General features: G+C 40.4%; 2 protein-coding genes across 3 annotated transcripts; one reads left to right on the top strand and one right to left on the bottom strand.

Annotated features, from left to right (window-relative positions):
• Positions 1 to 4,686: 4,686 nt before the first annotated feature.
• Positions 4,687 to 10,661, bottom strand: LOC101772544 (protein PHOSPHATE STARVATION RESPONSE 1). 2 transcript variants are annotated; one of them, XM_004984444.4, is made up of 8 exons: positions 10,596 to 10,661; positions 8,186 to 8,832; positions 7,377 to 7,575; positions 7,196 to 7,272; positions 7,071 to 7,110; positions 6,799 to 6,850; positions 5,710 to 5,779; positions 4,687 to 5,443 (listed from the first exon to the last, which is right to left on the bottom strand). In XM_004984444.4, exons 2-8 carry the CDS (start codon positions 8,747 to 8,749, stop codon positions 5,099 to 5,101), a joined length of 1,347 nt encoding a protein of 448 aa, XP_004984501.1. In that variant the 5' UTR covers positions 8,750 to 8,832; positions 10,596 to 10,661; the 3' UTR covers positions 4,687 to 5,098. The 2 variants fall into 2 exon arrangements, with proteins under 2 accessions (XP_004984501.1, XP_004984500.1); XM_004984443.3 differs by lacking the exon at positions 10,596 to 10,661 and adding an exon at positions 10,401 to 10,589.
• A 1,779-nt stretch (positions 10,662 to 12,440) lies between these two features.
• On the top strand, positions 12,441 to 15,091 carry LOC101773240 (probable dolichyl pyrophosphate Man9GlcNAc2 alpha-1,3-glucosyltransferase). Its single transcript, XM_004984445.2, has 6 exons — positions 12,441 to 12,918; positions 13,007 to 13,202; positions 13,305 to 13,412; positions 13,803 to 13,964; positions 14,172 to 14,424; positions 14,519 to 15,091. Exons 1-6 carry the CDS (start codon positions 12,518 to 12,520, stop codon positions 14,956 to 14,958), a joined length of 1,560 nt encoding a protein of 519 aa, XP_004984502.1. The 5' UTR covers positions 12,441 to 12,517; the 3' UTR covers positions 14,959 to 15,091.
• The last annotated feature ends 329 nt before the right edge of the window (positions 15,092 to 15,420 follow it).

Below are 15,420 nucleotides of genomic sequence, written 5' to 3' on the forward strand. Positions count from 1 at the left end.
TTTTCTCATGCCCCCAGCAGATTTTGTATTCCTCTTCATTTGTTGTGATGAGTTCGCAATTCGGTGTAACGGTTCACCTCTGATTTCCTTTATGTGGTCCAACGGGTCATATAAAGCGTTAACGAATGCTAAACGTCGGTGAGAGCACACTACGGGGCGAGTTTCTTTCTTTATTCCTTTCGTTTTTTTTTTTGGAGAACTACAGGGCGAGAGTTGATACTCGCTGGGAGTCCACTGTAACTCCGCTCCTAAACCATGGTGCAATGTGATCGTGTAAAGCTACAAAGCAAGCGAACTGCAAAAAAGCATCAATGAGCTCGATGCTCGAAGAAGCTGATGTAGTCCGCATGCGAGTCCACCGAACTCTTTTAAGTGGAGTGCATTAAACAGGACTATAGGACCTGTATTTCCTTGCTGTCATGTCACTCATGCGAGGTACCGTCTCTATTTTCAACTTATTAGGATTCGTGGTTTTATTGTAATCTCTATACTATTGCGCAAATACATGACATAAGCCTAGGAGGCAATGATAGTATCTCAATTTATTAGAATTCTTAACCAATTAATAGTATAATAAATCATGAAATTATTAATTAATTATCAGCACTAAGTCACCCTTCACTATCAATGTGCAAGTTTATGAGTTTATCACATATTGTTGGTAGGTATATTTTACCCACAAGCATGTGGGTATGGGTAGTATGTTCCTGCACGCGCTTACTCGATGGGTAGATGGCATTGCCCATTAGCAAGGGTAAAGATACGTTTCCATACCCGCCTTCTTATCGGGTAAAACTCATCTCTATCTCGGTTTCCCATTGCTATCTCTATGCATGGAAGATCTACATAATTTTTCAATGGCTGATAGGCATGGAGAGAATTATCTCTATTATCTATGAACGTGTTCTAAAACAAATTGTATCTGAGAAGAAGATAGTTGGTATACACATTATAAATTTTGGTTATACGGTTTTTGGGTGGTGTGTGTGTGGGGGGGGGGGGGGCATATGCCCTAACCTTGCAAATTTGCGCATAAGTCTATTCTTATAGTGTTTGAGGTACAATGACATGGTGTAATACAATAAGTCAAACGCTACATTTTTCTCACATTTAGGTTGCACGAAAGATCTTAAGCATATGCTAGTTTGGTGACACATTGCACTATGTAGTAAATTCGCAATTAGCTAGCAATATAAAATACAAAAGCAATTTATTTCAAATAATATTTAATATAAAAGCATGCTAGGCTGGTATTACAATGCATTCGCAAGCCAGGTATTTGATAGTCCTACCATGAGATTATTATTATGGTAAATCGACCAATTTGTTGGATCCGGTAAAGTTTACTTGTACGTATTTCCATACAAACTCTTCGTACAAGCAAGTTTGAGATGTTTATTAAAACTTGAGACAATCTTATTTACATAATTTCATCAAATTAAACTCAAAGATTAAATTTTCATTGACTATAAATCCAACATTGTGGTTAGAATACTAATGGTTGAATGCCATGTTAGTAGGTTCAAAATGAAGAGCCGAGAAAAGATTATAATGAACTATATTGACCCCATATTATAAACTAAGAGGTATACAAATGGATCATATGGACTAAGTCTACTTTAGAACATCCTTCATCGCATCATGTGATTGAATCCTTCAAATGCTATATTTTTCAATATATTTTTTTTATTCTAGATCTAGTTAATTCGCTCCCACAAAGAGTCGAACCTAGACCTATTGGATGCTACTCAGGTGCTCTAACCACTAGGCTAGAGACCCTTTCACATTCAAATGCTACATTATCATATCTTATTCTTGAAATAATACTTTATATATTATGTAATGTCTTTAAAAGGAACAAGATACTTCATCTAGCCCTACGAAATGTCATTGTAGCCTTACTCAATGGTCGGTAAAACCCGTGTTTGGGATTTTAGGTGGAGTTTGGACTATTTTGCCGCTTGAATAATATGCATGCAGTTCAAATCCCAAAGCAGTAATAATTGGCATGCATCCTTTGTTTGCCTCATCTCACGCCTATCTTCAGTGAACAAATGTTAGACGAGTTTGCCAAAACAAACTTCTCACTGATGTTGGATGCCTTTCGTGTCTAGCACGTAATGAAGGAAAACTCTAATACACGGCCAAAAAAAAACAAGACTTATGAATCATGGCTACGATTTGACCTTGAAAGCTCAAATTCCTAACTTTTAGAACTAACCATCCTAAACTATTGTATTTCATGACAAGGATAGAGCTCCCATGCATCTAATAAGGATAGAAAGAATATTATAATAATTCATTAATAGGAGATATAAAATATGGGTAGTCAAATATGACATAGTAAGTTTATTTGTGTTTTAATCAACCAACTAGGATTTGGGCTATCTTTCATAACAATAGTTTTCTTTGATTTTAGTTGTACAATTTACTTGTCATTATACATAAGAGTTTATTTTTCGAATAATGTACTAATAAGTTTAATTGGTCTAAAACTAATATTTGTCAAGTTAGGTATACACTATAAGAAAGGGAAAACAACAATTTCCATATGGATGTATACCTCTAACATTGTAGGGTGATTTTCACACATAATGAAGTGAACATTGATATCACTATCTTAGATTGCAAGGGGCATATGCCCCCTTGCCACTGTTGCAATTAATACGGGTATGGTAATGAGGGATATGGATACCCCATGGGTCCCTACCGACCAGGATACTGGCCGAACCTGATAAGTGGGCCCGCTCAACCAGGACGTGCGGGCCGAGGACATGAATATACTTGGAGTACACGCCAAGGCAATTAGACAGTTCAAATCTACCCGGATATAGTGGAACACGTATTGTGGTCCGACTCAGATTACCTTCCATGTAACTACCGAGTAGATTAGATTCAAACCGACTTATAACTCTAGGTCGTCAGCCTATATAAGGCAGCCAAGGGAACCCCCGAGGGTAACCTGAGCAATCAAACCTCGTACCAGCAATACAATCCACGCACACAGGACGTAGGGTATTACTCTCCGGAGGCCCGAACTTGTCTAAAACCCTCATGTCCCCTTTGTGTTCTCGCGATCACCTTCGAGTTCTTGGTTTCAATCGCCCTCATCTACAAATCAACCACTTGGCTAACCCCTGGCGGACTGCTGGGCTAGTAAATCCAACAGGTAACACTTGGTGACATTTTATACTAAACCATGCAAATTTGTTGATAAGAAGACCACCACCTGACATGCCCATGTGATCGACTCTAGAGTTAGGAGTAGTGGATGGTGATAAGTATCCAATGAAATATTTAACATGGTTGATGTCAACTTACACAGAGAAACAACGTGGAACTTGTCTTGGTAAGATGATGTCATCCATAGATGTAAATAACCTATTTCCTTCTATTATCTTAACCATAACGATCTGGGCCATTTTATCTATGGTTGCTACAGAGCTGATGTGTTGGTCGTGAACTGAAATAAGCTAGCGAGAGCTAGGTTCCCTTTAATTTGAGTTTGAGGAAAGGTAAGTAACAGATCCAAACTTGAACATTTATGGATGCAATATAGGAAACACCTTTGCTACAATTCTAGAGTGTCTTATTAGGAACAACATAAAGTCTAGCTTACTTATTCATGCTTATTTGTTGGACTCAAGCTTTATGCCCCCCTTTATTTGGTGATTGCATTACCTTGTTTTAGAGTCACATTAGCCACAACCCTAATGAGAAGATGATGTGTGAATCGGATAATCTTGCTTAAGTCAACTTGTTTGCGCCTCTCCAATGCAAATCGATCTAGTCAAAGCCAGTTAGACTCCAGTGGTAATGTGTCAATGCATGGTGGAATTATTGAAGGCGATGTTGTGCTGATGCTATCCCCGCTACATGTGGATTCCAATGAAAAAGGAATCCATTCATTTTGTTTGACTGATAAGGCATTAGGAGTGCTGATAAGAGATCTCTCAAGCTGTTAAAAAATGAACCACTTGCAGCGAGAGAATACATCTTGTTGATGCTAACAGCAGCCGCAGCATATAATCCAGGGGTGGTGCTAGGGAATGACACGTGGTACAGTTGCAAAACTTTTGGTTCCTCTTAAATGTAGAGCCACACAATCCTATCTAAAATGTGGATCCCATAGATAATAAAAAATTCCTCAAATAACTTTCATCTTTCTCCTTTCTCTCACTGACTTTAATACCCCACCACCCACTAATTTGTAGCACTTGGTGCAAAGTGTAGCATCCTAGCTAAGGGGTTGCTCGGGAGCACCCTCCTCCTCAGCGTGAAGTGTCCTAGGAATCTTTTTATCTCCCCTCAGAGAACCCTTTGAGTTAGACTCAAAGAGTTGTTCTCACTTTTCTAATCATCCGCCGGTGGGATATAGGTATTCCTAATATCAAATTAAAGAGGCCAATTCTGACTGTCAAACTACACAAGTTCTTTAGGGAAAATGGGTACAAGATGAGCTGATAGTAGCAGACCCAACATATAATGAATGTTGCTTGTGGATAAAGAAACTCTTTTGGGTTTTTTTTGGAAAAATAAACTCTTTTGTGATCGGCGAGGTCGTGCATTGGGCCGAGCCCATAATCCTACAAATGCTCCACAAAGGACTAATGTATTCCCCATGGCCAATTGACTTCTACATAGCACAACATTTCAACGCTTACCTCTTTCTGCTCCCAGAATAAATTTGAGTTTGCAACATCGAACAACGTTCGTGCATTTTAATATTTGGTTCCTATGCCGCTAGGGCAAAACACGATTAGTTCGTGTTCTACCTCGGTGACCACCTCACCGCCGACCAAATAAAACCTCACAACCCACCCAAACAAAAACAAAAGAAACAGGAAACATGCATGCCGAAAGATAACATCGCCAGATCCTTTTGTCCCCCATAATTTCGGGGATAACTCTTATTGCTAATGCTATACACACGGCTACCAGAAGGTTCACATTTCTCTCCTTGCCTAGGTTCCATAGCTAAGGATGGTCCAACTCAATAGACTTACGCATCATTAGTAATATCCAACACACGGACGGTACCAATTTTGACCAAGCAAGAGTGTTGAACAGCTATAATCTGAATACTGCAGCCGATGTCTTAACTATCTTGCAGTTTGCGACGCTTCTCTAGGGAGATCTTAGGTCCACCATCTGCAGCTGCTTCGGGATCAGAGTCGATTTCAGAAATTTTCTGTTTGACACCTAATTTGGTCGACCGTTCTCCCAGTTCAGCAGTTCCAGGCCTGTCTCCTATTCTGTTTCGGTCCATGGCTGCACTACTATCCTTGTTTGCAGAGTGGCTCGGATCAGATGATGGATTTGCTGATGTATCACCTGAGGATGGATCCTGGACCACCTCCGTGGTGGATTTACACTGCTTTTCAAACATCATCTGCAAATACTTTCCTTGTTCTTCAATCCGCAACTGCAATTTTCTCTGAATCTGCAACAGGAATATGTGGTGTTAGGATTTAGTGAATTTCATTCACATTAATGTTGAGCACATACTCCATCATGTTAACAGCAAAGCAAGTATGGGGGCTCGAATAATCCCATGCAGTTACAGCTGCAACTCCCAGTATGCAACAAAGAGCACATGCATGTTCCAATTTTTTTTAAACTCCAAGAGTGTAAAAAGTGTGGCATGCCATGCTTTCAAGGGCAGCATTTGGCGTAAAACCAATGGTCAACTATATTTATAACGAGTACCTCAAGCTGTTCATGAAGACGCTTCTGGACTTCCATCTGAAGGCGCAGCGCTTCAGTAAGATCCATGCTCCTATATAAGAAAACCAGCATCATGCAAGAATATTAATCATGAAGTGATCCACAAAGAAAGATGATGCACTCTCATATAGTAAAACCTCAAAATTAGAATTTATGCTTCAAAAGAAGTGAACGCACAATGGACTCAATATGCATAATGAAAATTCCAGCACAAGGAGTTGGCAGTATATTTAGAGTATGATCTACACTCTTGAGTATTAACAACCCTTTTTCTTATTGATTGTTAGGTATGACAGATCATGATTGTAATAGTACTCTATCCATCCCAAATTGTAGGTCGTTTTGGCTTTTCTTAAGTAGAGATTTTGCTATGAATGTAGATGTACGCTATGTCTAGGTACATAGTAAAAACTATGTACATACAAAAGCAAAAGACCTATAATTTGGACTGAGAGAGTATTTCTTTTGGGTACACACATAAGCAAGGTTTCCAGAATAGATTTGAAACAGCTCGTAGGCAATTCTAGCCCTCAGAGTCCTTTACTGCATGGGACAGTACGCAAATTAATGGATGCAAATGTTATGGATCCATTCTGGTGGCAGTAAAACTTGAATGCCCAGACACACTTAATTATCATTATGGACAAAGGGCAAAAGCAAATTCCACAAATAACAATTGTCCAATTACACATGCATAAATTGGCCAGTTGATCTAAACAGTGCTATTGGCAAAGGATACTTTTTAATACTCTGCTATCTGTTAATGTACATAGAACAATCTTTCATATTCCATATTTCAGTGCTTCTTTACTTAGTGACAATCCTTTAGATTCCACAGTAAAAAATGCCTATAAGCGAATCCCAAACATATAGACAAAATCTTTTTCTAAGGCAATTGTGATTGTTAGTCAACACGACAAACTATGGTCCCAATTGTGAATAAACTCCTGATCTCAGCTTTGATGCATGTTGAATCACAGTAACATAATACCAGTTAACACCAAAGGAGACAAATAGTGCACCATACAGTGAAAACAAGGGGATATAGCGTTAGTATCGTTATTCACTGACGTTTTCAGGTCCAGGGACAGCTCTTCAGTGGTGGTCCTTTTTTCAGATGTACCTGCATAACGAGTTATGGAAATGTTACATTAATGATAATAATTCACACTGATTTTAATACAGTTACATGTATGCCTGCTATTTGCAACATAGTTCCTCACGACATGGTTATCATGCCACAAAAAAGATGAATGTTTCACAGCCCCTAAGACATCACCATGCGTCGTGTGAATGTACTCAACAACACAAAGGCAATTGGGAAGAGTCCAAGTGAGATAAACCTTCAGACAGGTCAGGTTTATAGCGGGCCGTGCGGTACTTCTGCAACACAAAGCAGTTAGAGTTAAAAAAAAGTGAGAATGTTTCCTTTGGGCAAGGATACTACTGATAAAGCTAAATAGCAAACCTGCAGATGACTTTTGACATGATATATTGTCAAACCATCAACTTTCATAAGCTTGAGCACACCCTTAGGAGTAGCTTCTGAATAGGCATAAGACAAGATAAATAAACACATGCACTAAATGATGTAATATAGGGCTTATAACTTAATCATTTGAGGGAATTTGGCAGCGGAACAGACATACTTTCGCTACCGCCAAGCTGATTTACAGCATCTACAAAACATTCATGAAGTTCTGGGGTCCATCTCATCCGTTGTTTAGCTGCAGAAGCATTACTGCTATTGGGAGGACTAGCAACAGGACAAATCTCCCCACTATGAGATGAAGCTGACTGGTTCACTGCAAGCAGTGATGCAATTGAGTTGGAAGGTTGCATCATGGCCTATAAAATAAGGAAAAATAACGATGAAAGAAACATAAGTCATTAGGACAAGTGTCACATATATGGGTCTACAACCATCTTAAAAGAACCTGGACCATGAAAGTCTATTTTGTACCAAAGAGGAGATGCAACAACATCAATTTGAACTTCCAGCAGTACATTTAGCATTAATAACACAAACAGTCCTTACGGTTCTAAAATGGTTACACAAGTGGTTAATCTGTAAAGATTCTAACATGGTAGCTCAAGTAGTCAATCTAACATGTATAGCACTATACAAAACAAGATACAGGGAATCATTCTGTTCTCTTTACCATCACTTCAACAAGATACCATAACAATTATAAACTGAAGAGTTAGACCTAATTACTAGCACAACCTTAAGTTCTCAACTTCTCATAAGGAAAGGGCAAGGGAACCCCCATTAACTGATGCATGTCACAGCAGTATCTACAATGTGAAAACAATCATTAAAATACATAATACATTCACACAGACATTTGCTGCCAGAAGGACTTAATATGTTATAGTAAAGATAGAGTATTTCTAAACTACCAGAACAGAAGATGGAGCTACAACTTCACTCATTATGGTATTGAAATTTGCGTACCTTTGACTGGGAATCAGTAGCAGTTGCATCTAAAATATCTTTCCAATCATCATTCATTATCTCTGCCCACCAATCATTTTGTTTAGCAACCTCGTCAGATGTCATAGCAGAACTGCCACTCTGGATCTGATTATCAGAAGCAGCAATATTATCTGTGTAAACTGGTAAAACATCCATAGAAGATGGGAACCAGGTTGCTTCAGCATGGGCTCCTGGGGTATTATCAGATAGAGACTGGAAAACGTCAACATTGGATGGCTGACAAATAAAGGGAGAAACCATAGACTGCGCCTCATGGTTAGAAACAGAATCAAGTGGATTAGCAGAGTAGCCTGAATATGATGCTCCGATAACACCAGTTCTGGGTTGCAAAGTATCAGATTGAGGTGTGCCATTATGCAAGGGCATAGAATCATCAGGCAACTGCCTTGACATTGGAATGTGCTGGGGGGTACAAGGCCTTGGGAAGCTCTCTTTCAAAGAATTTGGCAAAATAGGTAAAGAGGATGACATTGCTCCCAAAACTCTGCTGTTCTGAGACTGCCTTAGATTAAAATTCCTCATTTAGAACAGTGCACAAACTTTGTTTCTTTCCCATAAGCTGCTTTTGGTAACTTTCACCTCACTAAAAGCATTAGTCCATTACTCTGCAGGCAGAAAAAAAGAGAAGTTAAATTAAATAAGGGTAAAATAGTGAGAGGTCATGTGAAAATAAGGTAATAGCAACAAACATAGCTTAGGGTGCGTTTGGCAGAGCTCCCAGAGCTGATTCTCTAGCTGAATCCAGCAGGAGCTCTGCCAAACAGTTTTTCAGAGAGAAGTGATTCTCTGCTGATTCTGTGAAGTGATTCTCTGAAATGAACTACGAGGCTGGGAGCTGAAAAAAGTAGCTTCCCCTGATTCTGTGAAGTAATTCTCTATCCTGATTTTAAGTGTTTATGCTAGAGAATCAAAGAGAATCACTTTCAGCCACATAATCACTTCTCTCAGAGAATCAACTCCCATAGAGAATCAGAATTAGATGGAGCTCTACCAAACAGGCCCTTATAATCCGCAATTGAACTAGTGAGTAGTGACATGTGGGTCAAATATCCAGATAACAAGAAACGGTACAATTATGAATTGAATTAGCAACAGTCACAAAGTTGCAAGCTCTTTCACATGGGTAGTCAGCAATATACAATAGATCAGTCCTTCAGCTCTCCTTTTCAGTTTTTCTTTAAACAAAATAAAATATGAAAATTGCCCACTCTGATGTAAATGGTAGAATACCATAAAATCGAATGGAATGGAATTGAGAAAAGTAGAAAACCATGGCATTGGTGATTGGTCACATGCAAGGCATAATTTGATCAATGCAGATTCAACAGCATTTCAATACTTTCTTCAAAGCTAGAAACTATCATCTTTTTTCACATGGCACACCCACATGCACAATCCTACTGTGATCATGATGCCATAATGGTGTACTGACGTTGTCGCACCAAACCCAACTCTCTTCCTACTAACAAGGCAAAGAAGGCAATAACATAACTTTTTTTTCCATCCAATTCTTATCCTCACAATCCCAAATTAAGGAGAAGGATGTTATTTAATACTATTATAGTATTATGTACAGACAATCTGTAAGACATTAGTAATACAGAGCAAGGAATGAAATTCCAATATGCATGTGCAATCACTTCACAGGACTAGCACATCTTGAGCTCTACAAGGGCATGATTGCTGGATTAAGACTAAATCCTTGGGGGCAAGCAAGTTGTTCCAAGGGGGTAGGACACGATATGGCGGATGATTGCAGCAGCTATCACAGTGCCTACCTAATAATTGCGCTGAAATGACGCCCCCCAGCGTAATCCTACCCCACCAGGTCTTACTCACATCGTTTTCTGTACGGCAATCACGCATTCACACTATCACAATCCACGAGCACGTGCACCAAAGCTGCTCCCCACCAAACTCGCACGCACGGAGCTTAAGCCCCGCGTCCCCTATCGCGATCAAAAGCCCTAAGTAACCCCTCCGGCCTCCAGTCATGTTCCATCCGGCCGGCCGGAGTCCCGCGAATCCGGTCGGAATCGCGCCGGCGAGCCCGATCGCGCCGGACACGGGCTTGGCTGCGTCGGGCGATCGAGACGGCGCAGGCTGCACTGGACTGGACGGGGAGAGACGAGCGAATCGGAGGGGTTGGGGATAGGGCTCGTGCGGCGCGTACCTGGGGAGGAGGCGCGGAGCCCGGCAGGCCGCGGCGCGATCGGCGGCGCGATGCTAGGGCCGGCTGGCTTTCCGTTGGGGGAGGAGAGGGGCGCGTGGGATGGGGGAAAAATCTGGGTGGGGGGCGATCGCCTTTTGCCGTCGATCGCGGTGGGGGAGGAGAGAGAAGCTGCGGGGAGTGGGGGGAGGCGAGAACCTGGTGCGCAAAGAGGACGACGACGCCCACCAGTTGCTCGGCTCAAGGGGAGGCGCACCCAGCCCAGCCAGGATCATGGTGGGGTGGAGTTTTTTTTTATAGGCCATGTAGTCTCGCCGTAGATGTACAGGGTATCGTCATCTCAAGACGACTTAACAGTCAATCCATATAATAGATTGTTTTATAAATTGTTTGATAAAACTATATAATTCCTTAATTTGTGTATATGAAAAAGAAAAATATTATGAGTTGCATATAGCAACAATAACTCATACAATGGTTGTTGAGTTGTCTCGTAATCCTACAATTTAGCTCATGAGTCAATTGTTTCGCGAAACAACAAGCTCTTTCTCTCTCCTCGCTCTCTCTCCTCCACGTCATCAAAAATCCTACGTGGCACTGCATGAGACGACCTATGAGACTGCTGACGTGTAGCAATGTACTTACTCTTATGTGAAGATACATTCGGCTATATATGGAAAAAATAATCCATATTTGTACCAAATACTTGGAAAAAATAATCCATATTTGTACCAAATACTTGTTCTTCGACGAATGACGAACGAGTACCGAGGAGTTGAAAAAAACTTAAATCCCTGCGCTAAGTAAAGGTAGCCATGGTTTCCGTCTTATAATTGGCTTCTCTATATGCAAAGGCAATTTAGTTGTTTGCAAACTTTCTTGTTTTAACAAACATTTTTATGGTATCTTACAAATATTTATAGCAATATAATAAATATAATAAATATACGATAGCTATCTTATTAACCTATAAAAAAATTATAGCGCATGCACGATACAAAGAAATCAATTTGGAAATACATGAAATGAATAGAGAGGACTACTTATGTTTCCACCATTATAATAAAATCGAAGTTAACAAAAATTTGGCATGTAAAATCTCGCATATTCCATGAATAGCCTATGAAAAATACAATTATCCATTTTTGTCAGTTTTATAACATAAGGTTTTATGAATTTTAGACAATCAATGCACAAATTAAATTGACATAGAAAATAATTTATCCAAAGAAAAAACAAAAGTTCAACTAAAATATTTTAGCTAGTAAACTTGACATAAAAAATAATTTTAAATAATTTAATATAGAAGTTATCCAATCTTGAAGCACAAATAACTTTGAGTAATGAAATTGAATAGCAACATGAGTATATCATAAATATACGCAACCTCCGATTATAAATAGATGACATCTTAGCTAAGAAAAGCAAGTCAACTTAGTTAGTTTTATTTAGTTATATTGGCAGCATGCTACTGCGTTTTTTTGCATGCGGTAAGCCGATAACACACTCTATTCTTTTACGAGTTGAATGTACAAGTCTTAATGATTATCTGTGTATGTAGTGATATGAAAAGCTGGTGATTCTCTGACATTGCAAATATATTCTACAACAACTAAACACTAAGAGTGATACGTAGATGCTAGTATTTTCCAGAGTGGCATTACACATCTGAATAATTGGTATAGTCATATCAATTTAGTAATTGGTATAAACATTCCACGCCGGAACAATGGATAGACATATTAATATTTTTTATTTTATTCAGGAAATTGTCTATTGTCTCTGATGTCGATATTATCATAATTACTCTAATATTCATTTTAGAGTCATCTTTCAGAAATCGGTCAATATCAAATTTCTTCTCATATTCTTTACTTGTTCAACGCGATATCTACCAATATATACAATTGAAGAGCCTAAGATTTATAGACAGGTAGACTATATAATTTTTTTTCAAAAGAATTTGAAGTTTAAATTTCTTTTTAAGCAGTCTTCCAAAGTCTCACTTGCAGATGGTTTTGCCAACATGGTTCGACTCGACGGCCAAACTAGAGCTAAGGAGAAAAAAACACCCGGACCAAACCAATTCCGAGATCCACAGAGGCCAGAGAAGGTTGCCAATGGCGAAGCCGAAGAAACCCCGCGCGTCCGCCCCAGATCCGCCCGCAGCTGCTGCCCGCCTCCCATGGCACCCCCCAGCGCCGCCGGTCCCCACGGCCCTCCTCATCTCCCTCGCCGCCCTCCTCGTCCGCGTGCTCGTCTCCATGGGCCCCTACTCTGGCCAGGGCGCAGCGCCCAAGTTCGGCGACTACGAGGCGCAGCGGCACTGGATGGAGCTCACCCTCCACCTCCCGCCCTCCGACTGGTACCGCAACACCTCCGACAACGACCTTGCCTACTGGGGCCTCGACTACCCGCCCCTCTCTGCCTACCAGAGCCTCCTCCACGGCCGAATCATCAACGCCTCACTGCCCGACGCCGTCGCGCTCCGCTCCTCCCGCGGCTACGAGTCCCCGGAATCGTACGCATCCGCTTCAGTAGATTGTTTGCTGCTTCTTGCGTGCAGAACCTTGTGTTGTTAGCACCTGCTGTTCTTTTGGTTACAATAGGAAGTTGCTGATGCGGTGGACGGTGCTGTCGTCGGATCTTCTGGTGTTCTTTCCCGCAGCATTGTGGTTCGTGTGGGCGTACATCAAAGGTGGAATTGGTACTAGCGGGGAGGAGAAGCGGGAAGGGTGGTTGTGGCTGCTGGCCATGGTCCTGATCAGCCCCTGTTTGGTATTGATCGATCACGGCCATTTTCAGGTGAGTTGTTGTTGTACTAATGATCTGTGTGATTGAGGTGGGCAGTGGCGTAGACTGTTTTCCATTGTTCGTTTATTGATACCTAGCTGCGTTTTATTTCAGTATAACTGCATCAGCCTTGGACTTACGCTTGGAGCAATTGCTGGTGTTTTGTCAAGGAATGAACTTATTGCTGCAGCTCTCTTCACTCTTGCAATCAATCACAAGCAGGTCAGGCTCTGTCTAGAGAATCATGTTCATTCGACCATTCATAAGCTCTGTTACCAACTTACCATGCATGTAAGGTCAACTTTCTAGAGAACACTTTATGTTTGCAAGCCCACGCCTTTAGGACAAGGTGGCATTGCATAACGGTAGTCTACTTAGCCCGAGAGGTTCTCAATTGTCATTGTAAATACAAAGCAGACCTTATAATCTAACTAAAAATTGTGTAAACAAACCAGTAAAATTGTTAGTTTTATTGTTTGCCTTGGGATGCTTGGATCCCAGTGAACAGTTATGAGACCTTAATTTATCCCTGTTAATACACTTGTTGGTCATACTTTCAAGTTATGATATCCCATTGTCTTCCTATGTATCTTACAAGATGATATGCTGCAGATGAGTCTGTACTTTGCACCAGCTTTTTTCAGCCATCTTCTGGGCAAGTGCCTCAAACGAAAATATCCTATTGTCGAAGTCATGAAACTTGCTTTTGTGGTCTTGGGAACTTTTGCTCTTGTCTGGTGGCCATTTTTGCGTTCTTTTGAAGCTGCCCTACAGGTGATGGCCAATCATACCCTCCTAGTTGCTATGTGTTCAAAGTAAACCATGTTCTATTGCTGAATTACATCAATAAAATCTGTACATTTTTTTTTGTTAAGCTGTACGTCATGTCCTTTGCGTGATACTTGTTTTATATTTTTATATGTATAGACCTAGCACACTGCTTGTCAGTCGATACTGAGCTTGTGACGTCTGTATTATCAGGTGATCTCTCGATTAGCTCCATTTGAGAGAGGTATATATGAGGATTATGTTGCAAATTTCTGGTGCAGCACTTCGGTTATTATCAAGTGGAAGATATTGTTTGCGATTAAACCACTGAAACTTATGAGTCTCTCTGCTACCGTACTGGCTTTCTTGCCTTCATTTGTTCAGCAAGTCAAGTCTCCAAGTAATCTTGGCTTCCTTTATTCTTTGATGAACAGCTCATTCTCTTTCTACCTGTTCTCATACCAAGGTATGTTTTACTGTTAAATTGGTAAGTTATCTTTTTGGTTGTAAGTATATAGTGCCTAATTAATTTCATGTCCCCACTTGTTTTCTATCTGCAGTTCATGAGAAATCAATTTTGCTTCCTCTTTTACCTGCAAGTCTTCTAGCACTAAAAGAACCTCAGATGTTCGGATGGTTTGTGTACTTTGCCCTTTTCTCAATGTACCCACTTATCTGCCGTGATCAGCTTCTTCTACAGTATATTGCTGTTCTTGGCCTGTTCTTTCTCATATACTACTCACCTGGTGGAAGCCACGGAAAGAGATTTAAAATCTCATGCGGGGCAAAGGTAGTACTTAGCTTGCCATTTTTATGCTCACTTTTACTTCACATTACCTACCTGCAAATAGAGCCTCCCAAGAGGTATCCCTTCCTCTTTGATGCGCTGATAGTGTTTGTCAGCTTTTCACAATTTGTCATCTTAACTCTGTACACCAATTATAAGCAATGGATGTTGGACACCCATTCTAGATCAGTAGGTGTGAAGAAGGATCTATGATTGGAAATTTTGACAGCTAATTTTACAGAGAAAGCCACTGCACCTTTTGTAACCTTGTCTGTATTCCCTTGTAACATTGATTCATTTTTGTTGAATGAAATGGATGAGGTTTTGCTCATTGAGCAAATGTATACATTTCTATATAAAATTTGAGTAAAAATTGCCGTGTAAAACTGTGATAGCTGGAAGTCACAATTTATAGGCAATGAAGATGAAGACTCAACACGATAGCTTTGAATTACTGATATCTTTTTAAGTGTCTGTGCCACTGAAATTGCCAATGCTAGTATCTTGTTTGGTGCAAGTGTGGAAACTGGAAACTGTTACCTCCAGTTACCTTGCCCAGATTGCCTCCCTCGCCAAAGCAAGGCAAGTTTCCCTAGGATTGTTTGCTTCACCTGTCCTCTGTTTCCTCCCTCCTACCAAAATGCCAAGACTGAGGCACTCCATTGGATGGAGCCC

The sequence above is a fragment of the Setaria italica genome, chromosome IX (assembly GCF_000263155.2).
Source record: "Setaria italica strain Yugu1 chromosome IX, Setaria_italica_v2.0, whole genome shotgun sequence".
Lineage (NCBI taxonomy): Eukaryota > Viridiplantae > Streptophyta > Magnoliopsida > Poales > Poaceae > Setaria > Setaria italica.